The sequence below is a fragment of the Pogonomyrmex barbatus genome, unplaced genomic scaffold (assembly GCF_055798465.1).
Source record: "Pogonomyrmex barbatus isolate J1 unplaced genomic scaffold, ASM5579846v1 scaffold10, whole genome shotgun sequence".
Lineage (NCBI taxonomy): Eukaryota > Metazoa > Arthropoda > Insecta > Hymenoptera > Formicidae > Pogonomyrmex > Pogonomyrmex barbatus.
The window spans coordinates 5,381,787-5,393,874 of NW_028297099.1; the positions used below are offsets into that span (position 1 = coordinate 5,381,787).

General features: G+C 31.5%; 3 protein-coding genes across 6 annotated transcripts; 2 read left to right on the forward strand and 1 right to left on the reverse strand.

Moving 5' to 3' along the window:
• Positions 1 to 517: 517 nt before the first annotated feature.
• Positions 518 to 4,213, forward strand: Pp2A-29B (Protein phosphatase PP2A regulatory subunit A). 2 transcript variants are annotated; one of them, XM_011647453.3, is made up of 10 exons: positions 518 to 849; positions 1,189 to 1,380; positions 1,647 to 1,866; positions 1,972 to 2,132; positions 2,213 to 2,368; positions 2,462 to 2,733; positions 2,802 to 2,996; positions 3,079 to 3,322; positions 3,389 to 3,632; positions 3,885 to 4,213. In XM_011647453.3, exons 1-10 carry the CDS (start codon positions 766 to 768, stop codon positions 3,887 to 3,889), a joined length of 1,773 nt encoding a protein of 590 aa, XP_011645755.1. In that variant the 5' UTR covers positions 518 to 765; the 3' UTR covers positions 3,890 to 4,213. The 2 variants fall into 2 exon arrangements, with proteins under 2 accessions (XP_011645755.1, XP_011645756.1); XM_011647454.3 differs by having other exon boundaries at positions 3,890 to 4,213.
• A 74-nt stretch (positions 4,214 to 4,287) lies between these two features.
• On the reverse strand, positions 4,288 to 9,848 carry LOC105432583 (uncharacterized). Of its 2 annotated transcripts, none has more exons than XM_011647451.3 (10): positions 9,348 to 9,848; positions 8,663 to 8,849; positions 8,362 to 8,601; positions 8,039 to 8,278; positions 7,800 to 7,895; positions 7,457 to 7,725; positions 7,271 to 7,369; positions 6,911 to 7,184; positions 6,574 to 6,818; positions 4,288 to 6,489 (listed from the first exon to the last, which is right to left on the reverse strand). In XM_011647451.3, exons 2-10 carry the CDS (start codon positions 8,801 to 8,803, stop codon positions 6,336 to 6,338), a joined length of 1,758 nt encoding a protein of 585 aa, XP_011645753.1. In that variant the 5' UTR covers positions 8,804 to 8,849; positions 9,348 to 9,848; the 3' UTR covers positions 4,288 to 6,335. The 2 variants fall into 2 exon arrangements, with proteins under 2 accessions (XP_011645753.1, XP_011645754.1); XM_011647452.2 differs by lacking the exon at positions 9,348 to 9,848 and adding an exon at positions 9,141 to 9,276.
• A 1,141-nt stretch (positions 9,849 to 10,989) lies between these two features.
• cype (cytochrome c oxidase subunit cyclope) lies at positions 10,990 to 12,074 on the forward strand. Of its 2 annotated transcripts, none has more exons than XM_011647449.2 (3): positions 10,990 to 11,150; positions 11,600 to 11,751; positions 11,871 to 12,074. In XM_011647449.2, the coding sequence occupies exons 2-3, from the start codon at positions 11,600 to 11,602 to the stop codon at positions 11,950 to 11,952; spliced, it is 234 nt and encodes a 77-aa protein (XP_011645751.1). In that variant the 5' UTR covers positions 10,990 to 11,150; the 3' UTR covers positions 11,953 to 12,074. The 2 variants fall into 2 exon arrangements, with proteins under 2 accessions (XP_011645751.1, XP_011645752.1); XM_011647450.2 differs by having other exon boundaries at positions 11,014 to 11,193.
• The last annotated feature ends 14 nt before the right edge of the window (positions 12,075 to 12,088 follow it).

Here is a 12,088-nt window from a genome sequence, read left to right on the forward strand (position 1 = left end):
ATTCACATAATATTTATATTTTTTTGCAATATTGATATATTACTTTTTATTCATGAAAATGCTCTTTAACATTGATGATAAATCATTATTTGATGCATCTATGTTCAATTGTCGATCAAGGATATAAATTTACATTCTTGTAATATTTCTTTCGTTATTAGTTTTCTCCTTCATGTTTTTCATGTGATTATTAAATAAATTATGTGCGTAATTGAAACAAAAAAAAAAAATTATAATCAACATGAAACTATGTTGAAATATTTAAATATCTCATACATAAGGTCTATGAGATACGTACTAAAGTGCATGCAAAATTATTAAAAATAAGAAACAAATAATATTAAAATTATGATATTAAAATATTCAGCAGTAAAAAACATTGTGAAACGTTTATATTATTCGCGGGAAGATTATAGAGCGCATGACGTCACGTAAACGCAACTGCAACGCGTGAAATTCACGCCGTGAATCCCTTGCATCTGCCAACGCAACGCGTGGGTGCAAGTGTCGCCATCTGATGACGACGCGAGTGATTACTATCAATGATTCATGGAGTCGCACGGGGTCGCGAGGTAGATTTTCTAGCGAGCTTCCAAATTACTAACGGCATCTCGCAATTATGCTGTAATTACGTGTGCGTGCCCGAGAACGGTGTTCGATTTGCATTCCCGGAAACGTGAGCATCAACGTAGGCGCATCTAACGCGGCACAAGAAATCTCGACGAGCATACGGCGTACCGAACCGCCAGTGTATCCGGCAGCAAAATGGCAGCGAGTGATTCCAACACGGACGACAGTCTGTATCCGATCGCAGTTCTAATTGACGAGTTAAAAAACGAAGATGTTCAGGTAATCATCATCGCATTAATTATTCACAGAGTGAACAAAGCCCTACTTTCCCGTCCTCTTAGAAAAGTTTCTTTATCCTTACTACTATTTGATAAAGAGTACCAAGATACTCTAGAGTATTCCAAAGAAAGACTAAGATTTTTTTAAATGTGTTGTTATGAAGATAATTTTTATGAGTTAGTCAGAAATTGTATCGACACGATTATTAGAAAAGGAAAGTCAGTTCGAATTAAAGTATTATGCATTATAGCGTGTAATAGTATGATAGTTTCTATCGCAGCTTTTGTAATTGTTGATATGTATTACCAAGTATGCATGTGTTTATTTTTTTTATTACAGTTACGTCTCAATTCTATCAAGAAATTATCAACGATTGCGCTTGCTCTAGGCGTTGAACGAACACGGAGTGAATTGATACCGTTTTTAACAGAGACAATTTATGATGAAGACGAAGTTCTTCTTGCATTAGCCGAACAGCTCGGCACGTTTACCCCTCTTGTTGGTGGACCAGAATTTGTACATTGTCTCTTGGTAATAACAGATATCTTAGATTACTAATATGAATTAAAAACTGGCATTTATATTCCAATTTTATATTTAGAATTATCTCAAATTTGATTTTAAAATTTGGATGATATTAAGTTTTTTTATCTAGCCAACAAAATAAACATATACTTTCAAAGATTTTATTTAAAATGGTTTTATAATTAAATGTAAAATTGGAATAAATACTCCTGTGAAATCCATTTTTGATATCTTTGTTGCATCTATCAAAGAAATAAATATTTTTTATTTAGCCACCGCTGGAATCTCTGGCTACCGTGGAAGAAACTGTAGTCCGTGATAAAGCTGTGGAATCTTTAAGAAATATTGCGAGCCAGCATAGTCCTGCAGATTTAGAAGAACACTTCGTGCCATTGGTACAACGCTTGGCTTCAGGAGATTGGTTTACGTCAAGAACATCAGCATGCGGCTTGTTCAGTGTTTGTTATCCAAGAGTGAGCCCAGCCATTAAAGGTAATTGTATAATAATCTTATATTTCTTGCAGATCCTTGATATCACATTAATTTTTAAACAAACAAAATGATAATCTTAATGTTTTACGAACTTAAATGTTACAGCGGAATTGCGGAATCACTTTCGCAGTTTGTGCCAGGATGACACTCCTATGGCTCGACGGTCTGCGGCTTCTAAATTAGGTGAATTTGCAAAAGTTGTGGAAATTGAGTACCTTAAATCTGATTTAATACCTATGTTTGTTATACTTGCTCAAGACGAACAAGTAAGTATATCACAATTATAAAACTTCTAAAGTGTTTTCTTGTCAATCAGATTATTATAAAGTGACATATAATTTTATAGGATTCAGTTCGTCTTTTGGCTGTTGAAGCTTGCGTCAGTATTGCAGCATTGTTACAACAAGAGGATGTTGAACAATTGGTTATGCCTACACTTCGGCAATGTGCTAGCGATCAATCATGGCGCGTTCGTTACATGGTAGCGGATAAATTTACAGATGTATGTATTAATATTGTTTAAAGTTTTTATATGAAGAACTATATTGAAAAAATTTTATTAAACTAAAAATACTATCTAAATATTTTTTTGCAGCTTCAAAAGGCTGTTGGTCCAGAAATAACGAAAACAGATCTTGTACCAGCATTTCAAGTATTATTGAAAGATATTGAGGCAGAAGTGCGGGCTGCAGCTGCCGATAAAGTCCGCGATTTCTGTCAAAATCTTGATCAATTCAATCAGGAATCTATAATAATGACAAATATATTGCCTATTGTTAAAGAACTTGTAGCAGATCCTAATCAGCATGTAAAGTCAGCTCTGGCAAGCGTAATTATGGGACTAAGTCCCATACTCGGCAAACATAAGTAAGAACGATTAATCTTACAAAATGTTACAAAGTATAACAATCAATTGATAATTGTTTTTTTTACAGCACGATCGAGCATCTGTTACCTCTATTCTTGTCCCAACTCAGAGATGAATGCCCCGAGGTGCGGCTCAATATCATTAGTAATCTAGAATGTGTTAATGAAGTTATTGGTATACAACAACTTTCGCAATCTCTTTTACCTGCCATTGTGGAGTTAGCCGAAGATTCTAAATGGCGCGTGCGATTAGCTATCATCGAGTAATTATTTTCTTTTATTTAAATTGAATTAAAAGAATTGTGCTAATTCATCTGAATTCGTACTAATTCATTTGAATTTCAGATATATGCCATTATTAGCTGGACAGCTTGGCGTAGAATTCTTTGATGAAAAATTAAATTCTCTGTGTATGACTTGGCTAGTGGATCATGTTTATGCGATTCGGGAAGCAGCTACGTTAAATCTGAAGAAATTGGTAGAGAAATTTGGACCTGATTGGGCACAGAATACAGTGATACCTAAAGTTTTGGCTATGTCCAGGGATCAGAATTATCTTCATAGAATGACATGCTTATTCTGCATCAATGTAAGTTAAAACGGCAATAATATATATAATAATATATATTCTAACATTTAACAATTTTTATAATAGGTTCTGGCTGAAGTATGTGGTCCAGAGATAACAACAAAAGTCATGCTTCCAACTGTATTGACAATGGCTACTGATAATGTTGCAAATGTAAGATTTAATGTCGCTAAGACTTTGCAGCGAATTGGACCTTTCCTTGAACCTTCAGCAGTCCAAACTCAAGTAAAACCTATCCTCGATAAACTTAATACTGACAGTGATGTAGACGTAAAATACTTTGCTTCAGAAGCAATCGCTGGTATTGCAGGTAAACATATCGCTATATTATATTTAACATTGCTTATATTTTGTAAATACATTTTTTATGTTTTTTATTAAGATGTTATGAATGAATAATCAATATGTTTAAGCATATATGTGTATATATATATATATATATATATATATATATATACTGCATGCATATTTCTAATTTGTTTTATAAAAAGTAAATTATTTATACATAAATTTTTTTTCTATTTCTTAGTTATATTTGTCTTTAATTATTGTAACGTTTCAGCGTAGGTTGAACGATACAGAGTGCATTTATCACTTATTCAATAATATCCAACTTAAATTTGAGAAAGAAAAAGAAATGACATGCCACAATATTTCACTTACAACACATGGCAACAGATATTATGCACAGTCAAAACAAATTTTGGCGATAAGGCATACAAATTCTGATTAGTAGATCATATTAAATCGTATTTTAAGTTACATTGTATTTGTATACTTATAATTGCAGTAATGAGTACAATATTCAATTTAATTGGTAACATGTATTTCTCATATATATATATATATTTAAGTAATTGTCTTAAAAATAATATAACGATAATAAAAATATTCTCGATTTATTCTTCCAGTCAAAAACCCAATTATGAATAATGTCCATTAAAATAATCAAAAATTTCAAAGAATTTTGTTATAATTTATTTTATTATATAGCCATTAATATAATCATCTTACATTATATGATATTATCACAGCTTATTACTATTATTGTTTAATAAGTTTCCGATATATATTTATTAAACTTAATATTTTTATGAATATAAGATATTATGAAGACATTTCTATCATTTAACACATAAGTATTTCTGTTTTATCCCCATAATAACAAATCAAAATCAATTTGTCGAAAAGAATTATTACATAATTAAGAAATAAATTTTGTTCTTTTCGCTTTAAATAAAATAAAAATTTCATCTATTAGTTTTTATCTACTTGCCATTTATATGTAAATAATAATCCAGCATGATTTTAAATCTGTAAAGCGCAATTAACAGAAAAATTTAATATAATTGACATTGTGCTACAATAAAACGTAATAATAATATGAATTTTGTTCATAATGATTATTGCATTAGAAGCGTACTATTGTTACACAATTTTCTGTTTAAATATAGGGACATACATAGGTAACATTGTACTATATCTATTACGTTTCTTGAGCTTTTAAGAATTTTTTTAATTTCGATTATTATCAGAATAAGATCATAGAATTAAGATCGATTCTTTTCTATTAAAATTTACTTAATATATATGGAATTTTTAATTATTGAATTATTAATGCTTAAATACTTTGTCAAATAGAATACTTGGTATTGAAGTAATATATATGCGCGCGCACACATACACACACATACACACACACTACTTCAAAATTATATAAAATAATGTACAATAGATCACATCATTTTTGTATACAAATTATAAAGGAAATAATTCTTATGACACCTGAAACTTTATGTTCTATACATATTTGTGTAAGAACTAAGAGATATGTTACCTACAATTATTCTCAAAAATACTAAAAATAATGCAAATTTTAGTATTCTATAAAAAGATATTTGTAATTTCTATGCATTTTTAACAGCCAAATTGTTCAAATCTAATTGTTCAAGATATGGATTTATACAATTACTAGTTATCGCATATTTTCTTTCTATTAATTAGTCTTCTTAATTATATTTTATAGCATCATTTTTTTAAGTTATATTATTTCATTTTTAAGACAATCTAGCACAGTTCTTTCTTTTTTGATTACGAATTTATCACTAAAAATCGAGACGATAGTCAGATAGAGATTTATTTAATCTGATACGTTTTCTAATAATAAAAATGTTGACAGAGAAATAAAATAATCGTAAAGCAATTCATAAAATATATAACAATTTGTAATCTACCAATTTTTTTTATCGTTGGTATTTAAAATACTAAAGAATCTATTTTTTATATCTTAAATAATATGTGGTACAACTATATTATGTTATACTTTTATGTAACATTCCTCTTAAATATGCAATATTTATTAGTAAATTGTTAAATTAATGTAATTATAAATATTAATGGATATAAATTGCACCAATGAAATTATATCTTACTTATATTTTCAAAACCGATTTTTTTAAATATATCAATTGCTTATGGTATTACTTATATGGTATGGTATATACTTTTATAACTAAGTTTTCAGTATAATTTTGAAATAAGTTGACATGTTCAAATTTTTTACTACTTGCATACGAATATGATGCATTAATATCTTATTAATACTTCGTTCAGCTTTCGTGATATCTTGAAAATATATCTAAATTATATACATATGTATGTTATATGATGTAATGAACAAATGATGTCATAATGAACTAATCAGGAGAAATAAAATATGAAAGTTTGGCAACTGTTTTAGATCTACAATGAAATTGTAGAAATTAATTTGCAGTATGTCTCTTCTCAGTTTTTTCAGCCGCGTTTTATAAGATTTTAATATTTTTCAAGTTTATAAAAATTCCGAGTGGAAACATACTGAATCGTAATTGTCGCTTTGTACATAATCGTTACATACGCTTAAAAAGCGTACACATCTATATATCTTCTATTATTTTCTATTTTTCCTATCTTGAATGTTTTTATTTCAAATAGGAAGATACGCTTGCGATTGTAAGTGCGCAATGGCAAGTACTTATATCGTGTCCGATTTCGTCAAGTCCACAGAAATCGTATGACTAATTGTCGCAACATTCGCAGTTCCGCTACTTTCACTACCACCGTTAACAATATTTAATGATGAAATTTTGGCTCGTTGATATGCTACTACAGTATTCAAGCTCAAAAATCTGGAACAAACAATTTCAACTGTATAAACTGTATAAATGATTATACTAATATTACAATTTTTCAATAAATTAACATTTACTTACCTTATACAGACATACATAATCAGTAGTGCAGTTCCGGCTGCAAGCATTCTAATAATGGGTCCTTCTACAAGTTGAATAACTATCCAGGCAGCCGCAGAAGATGCACACATTGTAGTAACAATTGCGATAGTTTGTAGACAGTGGCGTGGCGTCAAACTATTTTGCCAATCCAATCGGCTGGCATGTTCAACATTGTACTTCGTATTGCAAACTTTGCAAACGAGACTGTCAGCATTTACAGAACTCTGGAAGAAAAAAAAAAGAGGTAAAAGTCAGCATTCAAAGCACATTGCATCGAAAGCAAGCAATGTAAAGTAAGACATTGTAATCATCTTACCTCAACGAGCCAACGACGCAAACAATCGTGATGTACAGCACTTACATCACCCCTACAATGGCATGGTTGTATCAACGGACCAGCATCTTGTCTTTCGCTATCATAACAAATCCAACAATCTTTGCTATTAATCGATGCTGCATCCGCAGAAAGAAATGCAGTATCTGAGGATACGCCCTTTTCTTGTAGCTCAATTTCTTTTATATGTTTCCCTTGGTCAAGATCCAATCTCTTCAATATACGCTTTGGATTCAGTATCCATAATTGTTCTGGACTGAAACAAAAACATAATGTAAGTAATATAGACGAATATATTTAAAAAAATTACATGAGATAAAAGTAGAAACATATAAAACATACCTCATACAATTCCACAAAACACAGGGAAACCATAATGCTACACCAACTTCAATAACACGAAATACAATGTCATGCCAATTTCTGCTGTATAATGGTACCCTAAAAACATAATCGGATATTAGAAATATAAATTTAAAAATTGTATTAACTTACAGTAATTTATATTTGTTTCTTTTGTTTTCTTACTTTGTTTTCCAAAATTCACTGAGAGTCTCGCTAAACAAAAAACCAACTACTATAAACAACATGAATGCTTGAGAGAGTAATCCAAATCTTGATTGATGTAACTGAGATGTATTCACTTGTTGCATATGCACAGACTCTGCTGTAGATGGACCTGGATCGAATAATTTTGCTGTCACTTGATCTTCAGCATGAACTTTTGTTTTATCAGCTACACGTTTATTTGTCGCGATAGAAGCCACTTGATATTCATTTAAGAATCCACCGCGAACCTAGTGATTAAAAATGTCATGAATAACTTGACAATAAATGCTAATAAAAGTATTACGATGAATAATAAGCTTACTTTGAAAAATACTTCCACTCCATATATCAAGAAAAAGATTACTACAATGAAGAGAAGCACTGCATAACAGCCATTGAATACATGTGTATAAAAACTCTGGAAAGAAGACAAAAGAATGTTTGTTAAATTAATGAGCTATTTATTAAATGTGCATATGTATACATGTGTACATGTATACATACATCAGTAGATTATTGTAACAAATATATATTAATTATAATTTTTATTCTGTTGCTTACTTGATCCACTTGTGAATAGGTTTGAGCTGTGATAAATTCTGCCAATAGAAGGGAATATGTTATTATGTTGAAAACGACAAATGCCAGAAAAGATTTTGATAAAAATTGAGGTTTGTCCCAACGAATATCTCTTAGATGAACCACTTCAGCCCAGAAACAAACAATCAGTGATGATCCACTTAAAAGCAATGGATAATATGCTGACAACAAACTCCTGGACCAACCCTCTTTAAATGCAGTCTGAGAAAATTACAAGCATATATTAAAAAAAAAATAAAAAAAGTTTTTGAAAAGGTTTTTGAAGGTAATATTTATTTACATACCGGTGAAGTAAAGTATGCTCCTCTTATAACTGATGCAAGGAAAACTACAAAGTATAATACTTTTTGATTAGTAACTCTGCATGCTCTCAGAAAGGATGGTGCCTTCATTCGTTGCCACTCGGCAATGATGCACATTACGAGCTGTATCAAGCAAACAAAGGCCAATAGGAAAAAAATTGATGCAAAAGCGATATAATAACTTAGATTTGGGATATGACATTCCGGTCCATCAAACTGAATCTAAAATGAAATTAAACATTATCATTTTGGAATAATGTAATATAATCAAAAGAAATATTACCTCGCACAAGCAGGTCCCATTATGGCACTCTCCATGACCGGAACAATTATCATTCCCACAGCTGTTATTCCAAGCCATCATACCAAACTTAACCAATAAGGATAATGGATTTTGTGTACTTAGTGCGATCATCTGTTCCATGATCGCTAAATACAGAGCAACTGCTCCGGTACAGCCTTCTAGAAAACTGTTTTGAAATGCAAATTACTTATCTTAGTTATCAGTCATGTTACATATTCGAATAACAAGAGATAACAATTCCTAACATATTTAGAATTTTTCAATTTGTAAAGGATTACTGGAGGAATGATTATTAGATGTTTAAAAGTAAAACAGGGATACGTTGCACAAACTGTTGACAATTGCAGCAACAATTGTTAATTAACAGTTATACACAATTATAACAATTATACACAATTCGTTACTGATAAGTGGAGAATCGCACGGAAACACGATTACTCATGCGAGTAATACATACGTCAATTAAGAAAGTAAAAATACTTGTCCTTTTCAAGAAACAAATTGGAACGGGTCCGATATCGATCCTCAGATTTTATCTATAATAGTATAGCTTTCTCTCGAATGTGCGACGCATCCCAATAAATAACGAATATAATGTACGCCTTTCCGAGAAATCAGTCCCTCCGAATAGGAAGAGAAGTCACTCTTTTCCTTGTTGACTAACCGTTTGTCCGATCCAGCGCGTCTATGTCCGTTATGTAGGACTCGCTCGGTGCAAACTGAGTACAGATGTACGGAAGGACGCAAGGACGCGAGAGGACAGGTGTTCCTAGAACGTCACATTAGTCAGCTGTCCACCGCACTGTTCTGCGCAGCGCGACGCACGCGATGCAACGCGACGTAACGCAACACAATGCCGTGACCACTGGTGAGCCGTCGTTCTCTAGCCACACTAAACTGCCATGCATCGATCTCGATTATCTTAGGATGCGGTCATCCGCGACATCGAAAAATCATGCGTCGAAATGATCGCATCGTACAACATGGAATCTCCTCTCTTCGTACCACTTCGTATTAACAGAGCTCGAAATCCTCTTGGTGGAGAATTCTCGAGGCTAAGCCTTTTGTCAAATAGTAAATGGATTTCCGAGCCACTAAAATGGGTCACAGCAAAATGGATCACAGAGAGCAATCCCCTCGCGAAATAATTGTCGAATGCAAAGTGCGCGCGCGCGCGCGCGAATATATACACATACATAGATCTGTAATATGCTGCTTGATTTGTCCAAATCCTACCAATGATAAAATTGGAATTTGAGAGATGCACTCTTTCTTTCTTTTTTTCTCTCTCTTTGTCTTTTTATCTGCGCCTCTCTTTGTCTCTTTGTCTTTTTCTTTAGAGGTCGAAGATCTTCAACCAAACTTTGATCAGTTTAAAAGTCGACAGAAGAAATTATACAGATTTCAATCGAAAATGAATTGTTATTCTCATACGGCAAAGGTATAAAAAAAGAATTGCAATATAATTGTGATATTTGCAATCAGAAGAATTGCCAGGTTGCTACAAAGTGATTTAAAAAAAAAATTGTTTTGAGGTGTCACTTTTGATTTACATCAAAATGCAAATACTTTTATTGTAATTTTTTAAGAAACAAAATTGCAAAATCCCACTCTGTAGCAAATTCGTAGTTTTATAAGAAATACAGTAAAAAAGTTTAAATGGCAGAACATTGTTCCTTTTGTATGTTGCTTATACGAGATGAAATATGGAATCAGAGAGAAATTTGAGAGATGTATTGAGCATAATAAAGTCCGATAATTATGCTATTCTTGTCTTTCAATACACAAAGTGATATTACACAAAGTTTCGATAGCGATCAAAACCGAAATATATGCTTTATTCAAGGTTTAATGCTTTTAAGGTTGAATTGATATGTTCAATTAATTATTAATTAATTAATCCCTTAGTTAATTCTATTGAATCCCTTAATTAATCCTATTGAACCTACATTATTTTGATGAAGAAAAATACTAATTCTTTATGCTTAACATTATGGAAAAAGATTAGAGACTGGAGACCAATTATATAACCAGAAAATTTGATTCGAACAGCTTTGATTGAATTCATTATCAAAATTAAATTAATTTAAATTTTATCAGTCTTCTGTAATATTTGTTTGAACTGACTCGCAGCCAATCTGAAGGCTTATATATCACTAGTCTCTTATTCTCTAGTCTTTATTCATCTGAATCCGAATCAAGCGTAAAATCAAGTGTAAAACAACAGTGCAGGCAGTATCCAATGATAGCGCAGCTTTCCCGGATATCATCAATTGAGGCTCGTGTTTTGATGTATATTTCACCTAAAGAATTCGATTCTGCGCACTGGAAACAGATCCCTAGCACAGCACTTGACATTACTTTACTGAGTATCGTGGTCGACGGTCGATATACCCGTCCAATTTTTGCGATATTCTTCAGATTCAGCTACGCCGAACGTTGACAAACACGAACGAGATCGTTCAAGGCAAGATATATCCAGTCAACGAATTATCTTTCGCCTACGATCCGTACGAAACAATCTTTCGAGTTAAAAAAAAAAAGATAAACTGCTCAGTAAACGTTACATAATATATATTCCGCGGGTGGAACCAATCGATGAAATTAAACCTGTATATTTCTCTCGGCAATCTATGAATGATATTTATCGAAAATATCTTGATTGTTCTTCAAAAATCGAAAAAAATCTTTAAATTTATATAGAAAAGATAAACGAATAACCTATATTGGAAATTTAAATATTCTGTATAATTGCAGCTTTGAAATCTGAATATCTTATTTTATTAAACGTAATACTATTAAAAAATTAAAAAATTAAATCCAATTAAAAAATTCTGATCAGCAGCATTTGCCTCAAACACAATTGTATTTCAGTGAAACCGATGTTATATGTGACAATGAATTTGTGAATTTCAGATGTCTCTGGAGAAACCACAGCTCCGTGGCCTGCACATGTCGCAGATTAAAAAAAATCTTGTAGGAATGTTGATAGTCAGTTTTAGTGCAGCTTTTGCATTCAAGGTGATGGTCGTTGATAAAAGGAAGCAGAGATATGCTGATTTTTACAAGTATGTTGCAGATTGTAGTTAAATTATAGTTTTTATTATGATTCTGTTTTAATATGATTTGTATTTGATCATATATTAATGGGATTTCAACTATTGTTTCTAAACTTCTCATTTTACAGAACCTATGACGCGGAGAAACAATTAAAGATAATGAACGATGCTGGTCTCATGCAATCTTATCTTCCTTCACAAAAGAAATAATAGATTTATGTGTACAAATAATAAGAAAGCGCAATTCTGGAGAGAATGAAAAAAATAGTTTTCTTTATGGTTACATATATGTATAATAAATAAATTCAATTCATAGTATTATATATGCTAAATGTCCTTGGTAACT

Excerpts from the sequence above, each read along its gene's own strand:
- LOC105432583 (XM_011647451.3), bottom strand. The coding sequence starts at position 8,803 with ATGGAACAGATGATCGCACTAAGTACACAAAATCCATTATCCTTATTG. Across the intron at positions 7,896-8,038 it reads CCTATTCACAAGTGGATCAA|AGTTTTTATACACATGTATT; the intron begins GTAAGCAACAGA and ends TCTTCTTTCCAG. Across the intron at positions 7,370-7,456 it reads AGTGAATTTTGGAAAACAAA|GGTACCATTATACAGCAGAA; the intron begins GTAAGAAAACAA and ends TTATGTTTTTAG.
- Pp2A-29B (XM_011647453.3), top strand. The coding sequence starts at position 766 with ATGGCAGCGAGTGATTCCAACACGGACGACAGTCTGTATCCGATCGCA. Across the intron at positions 2,734-2,801 it reads CCCATACTCGGCAAACATAA|CACGATCGAGCATCTGTTAC; the intron begins GTAAGAACGATT and ends TTTTTTTTACAG. Across the intron at positions 2,997-3,078 it reads GTGCGATTAGCTATCATCGA|ATATATGCCATTATTAGCTG; the intron begins GTAATTATTTTC and ends TTTGAATTTCAG.
- cype (XM_011647449.2), top strand. The coding sequence starts at position 11,600 with ATGTCTCTGGAGAAACCACAGCTCCGTGGCCTGCACATGTCGCAGATT. Across the intron at positions 11,752-11,870 it reads AGATATGCTGATTTTTACAA|AACCTATGACGCGGAGAAAC; the intron begins GTATGTTGCAGA and ends CTCATTTTACAG.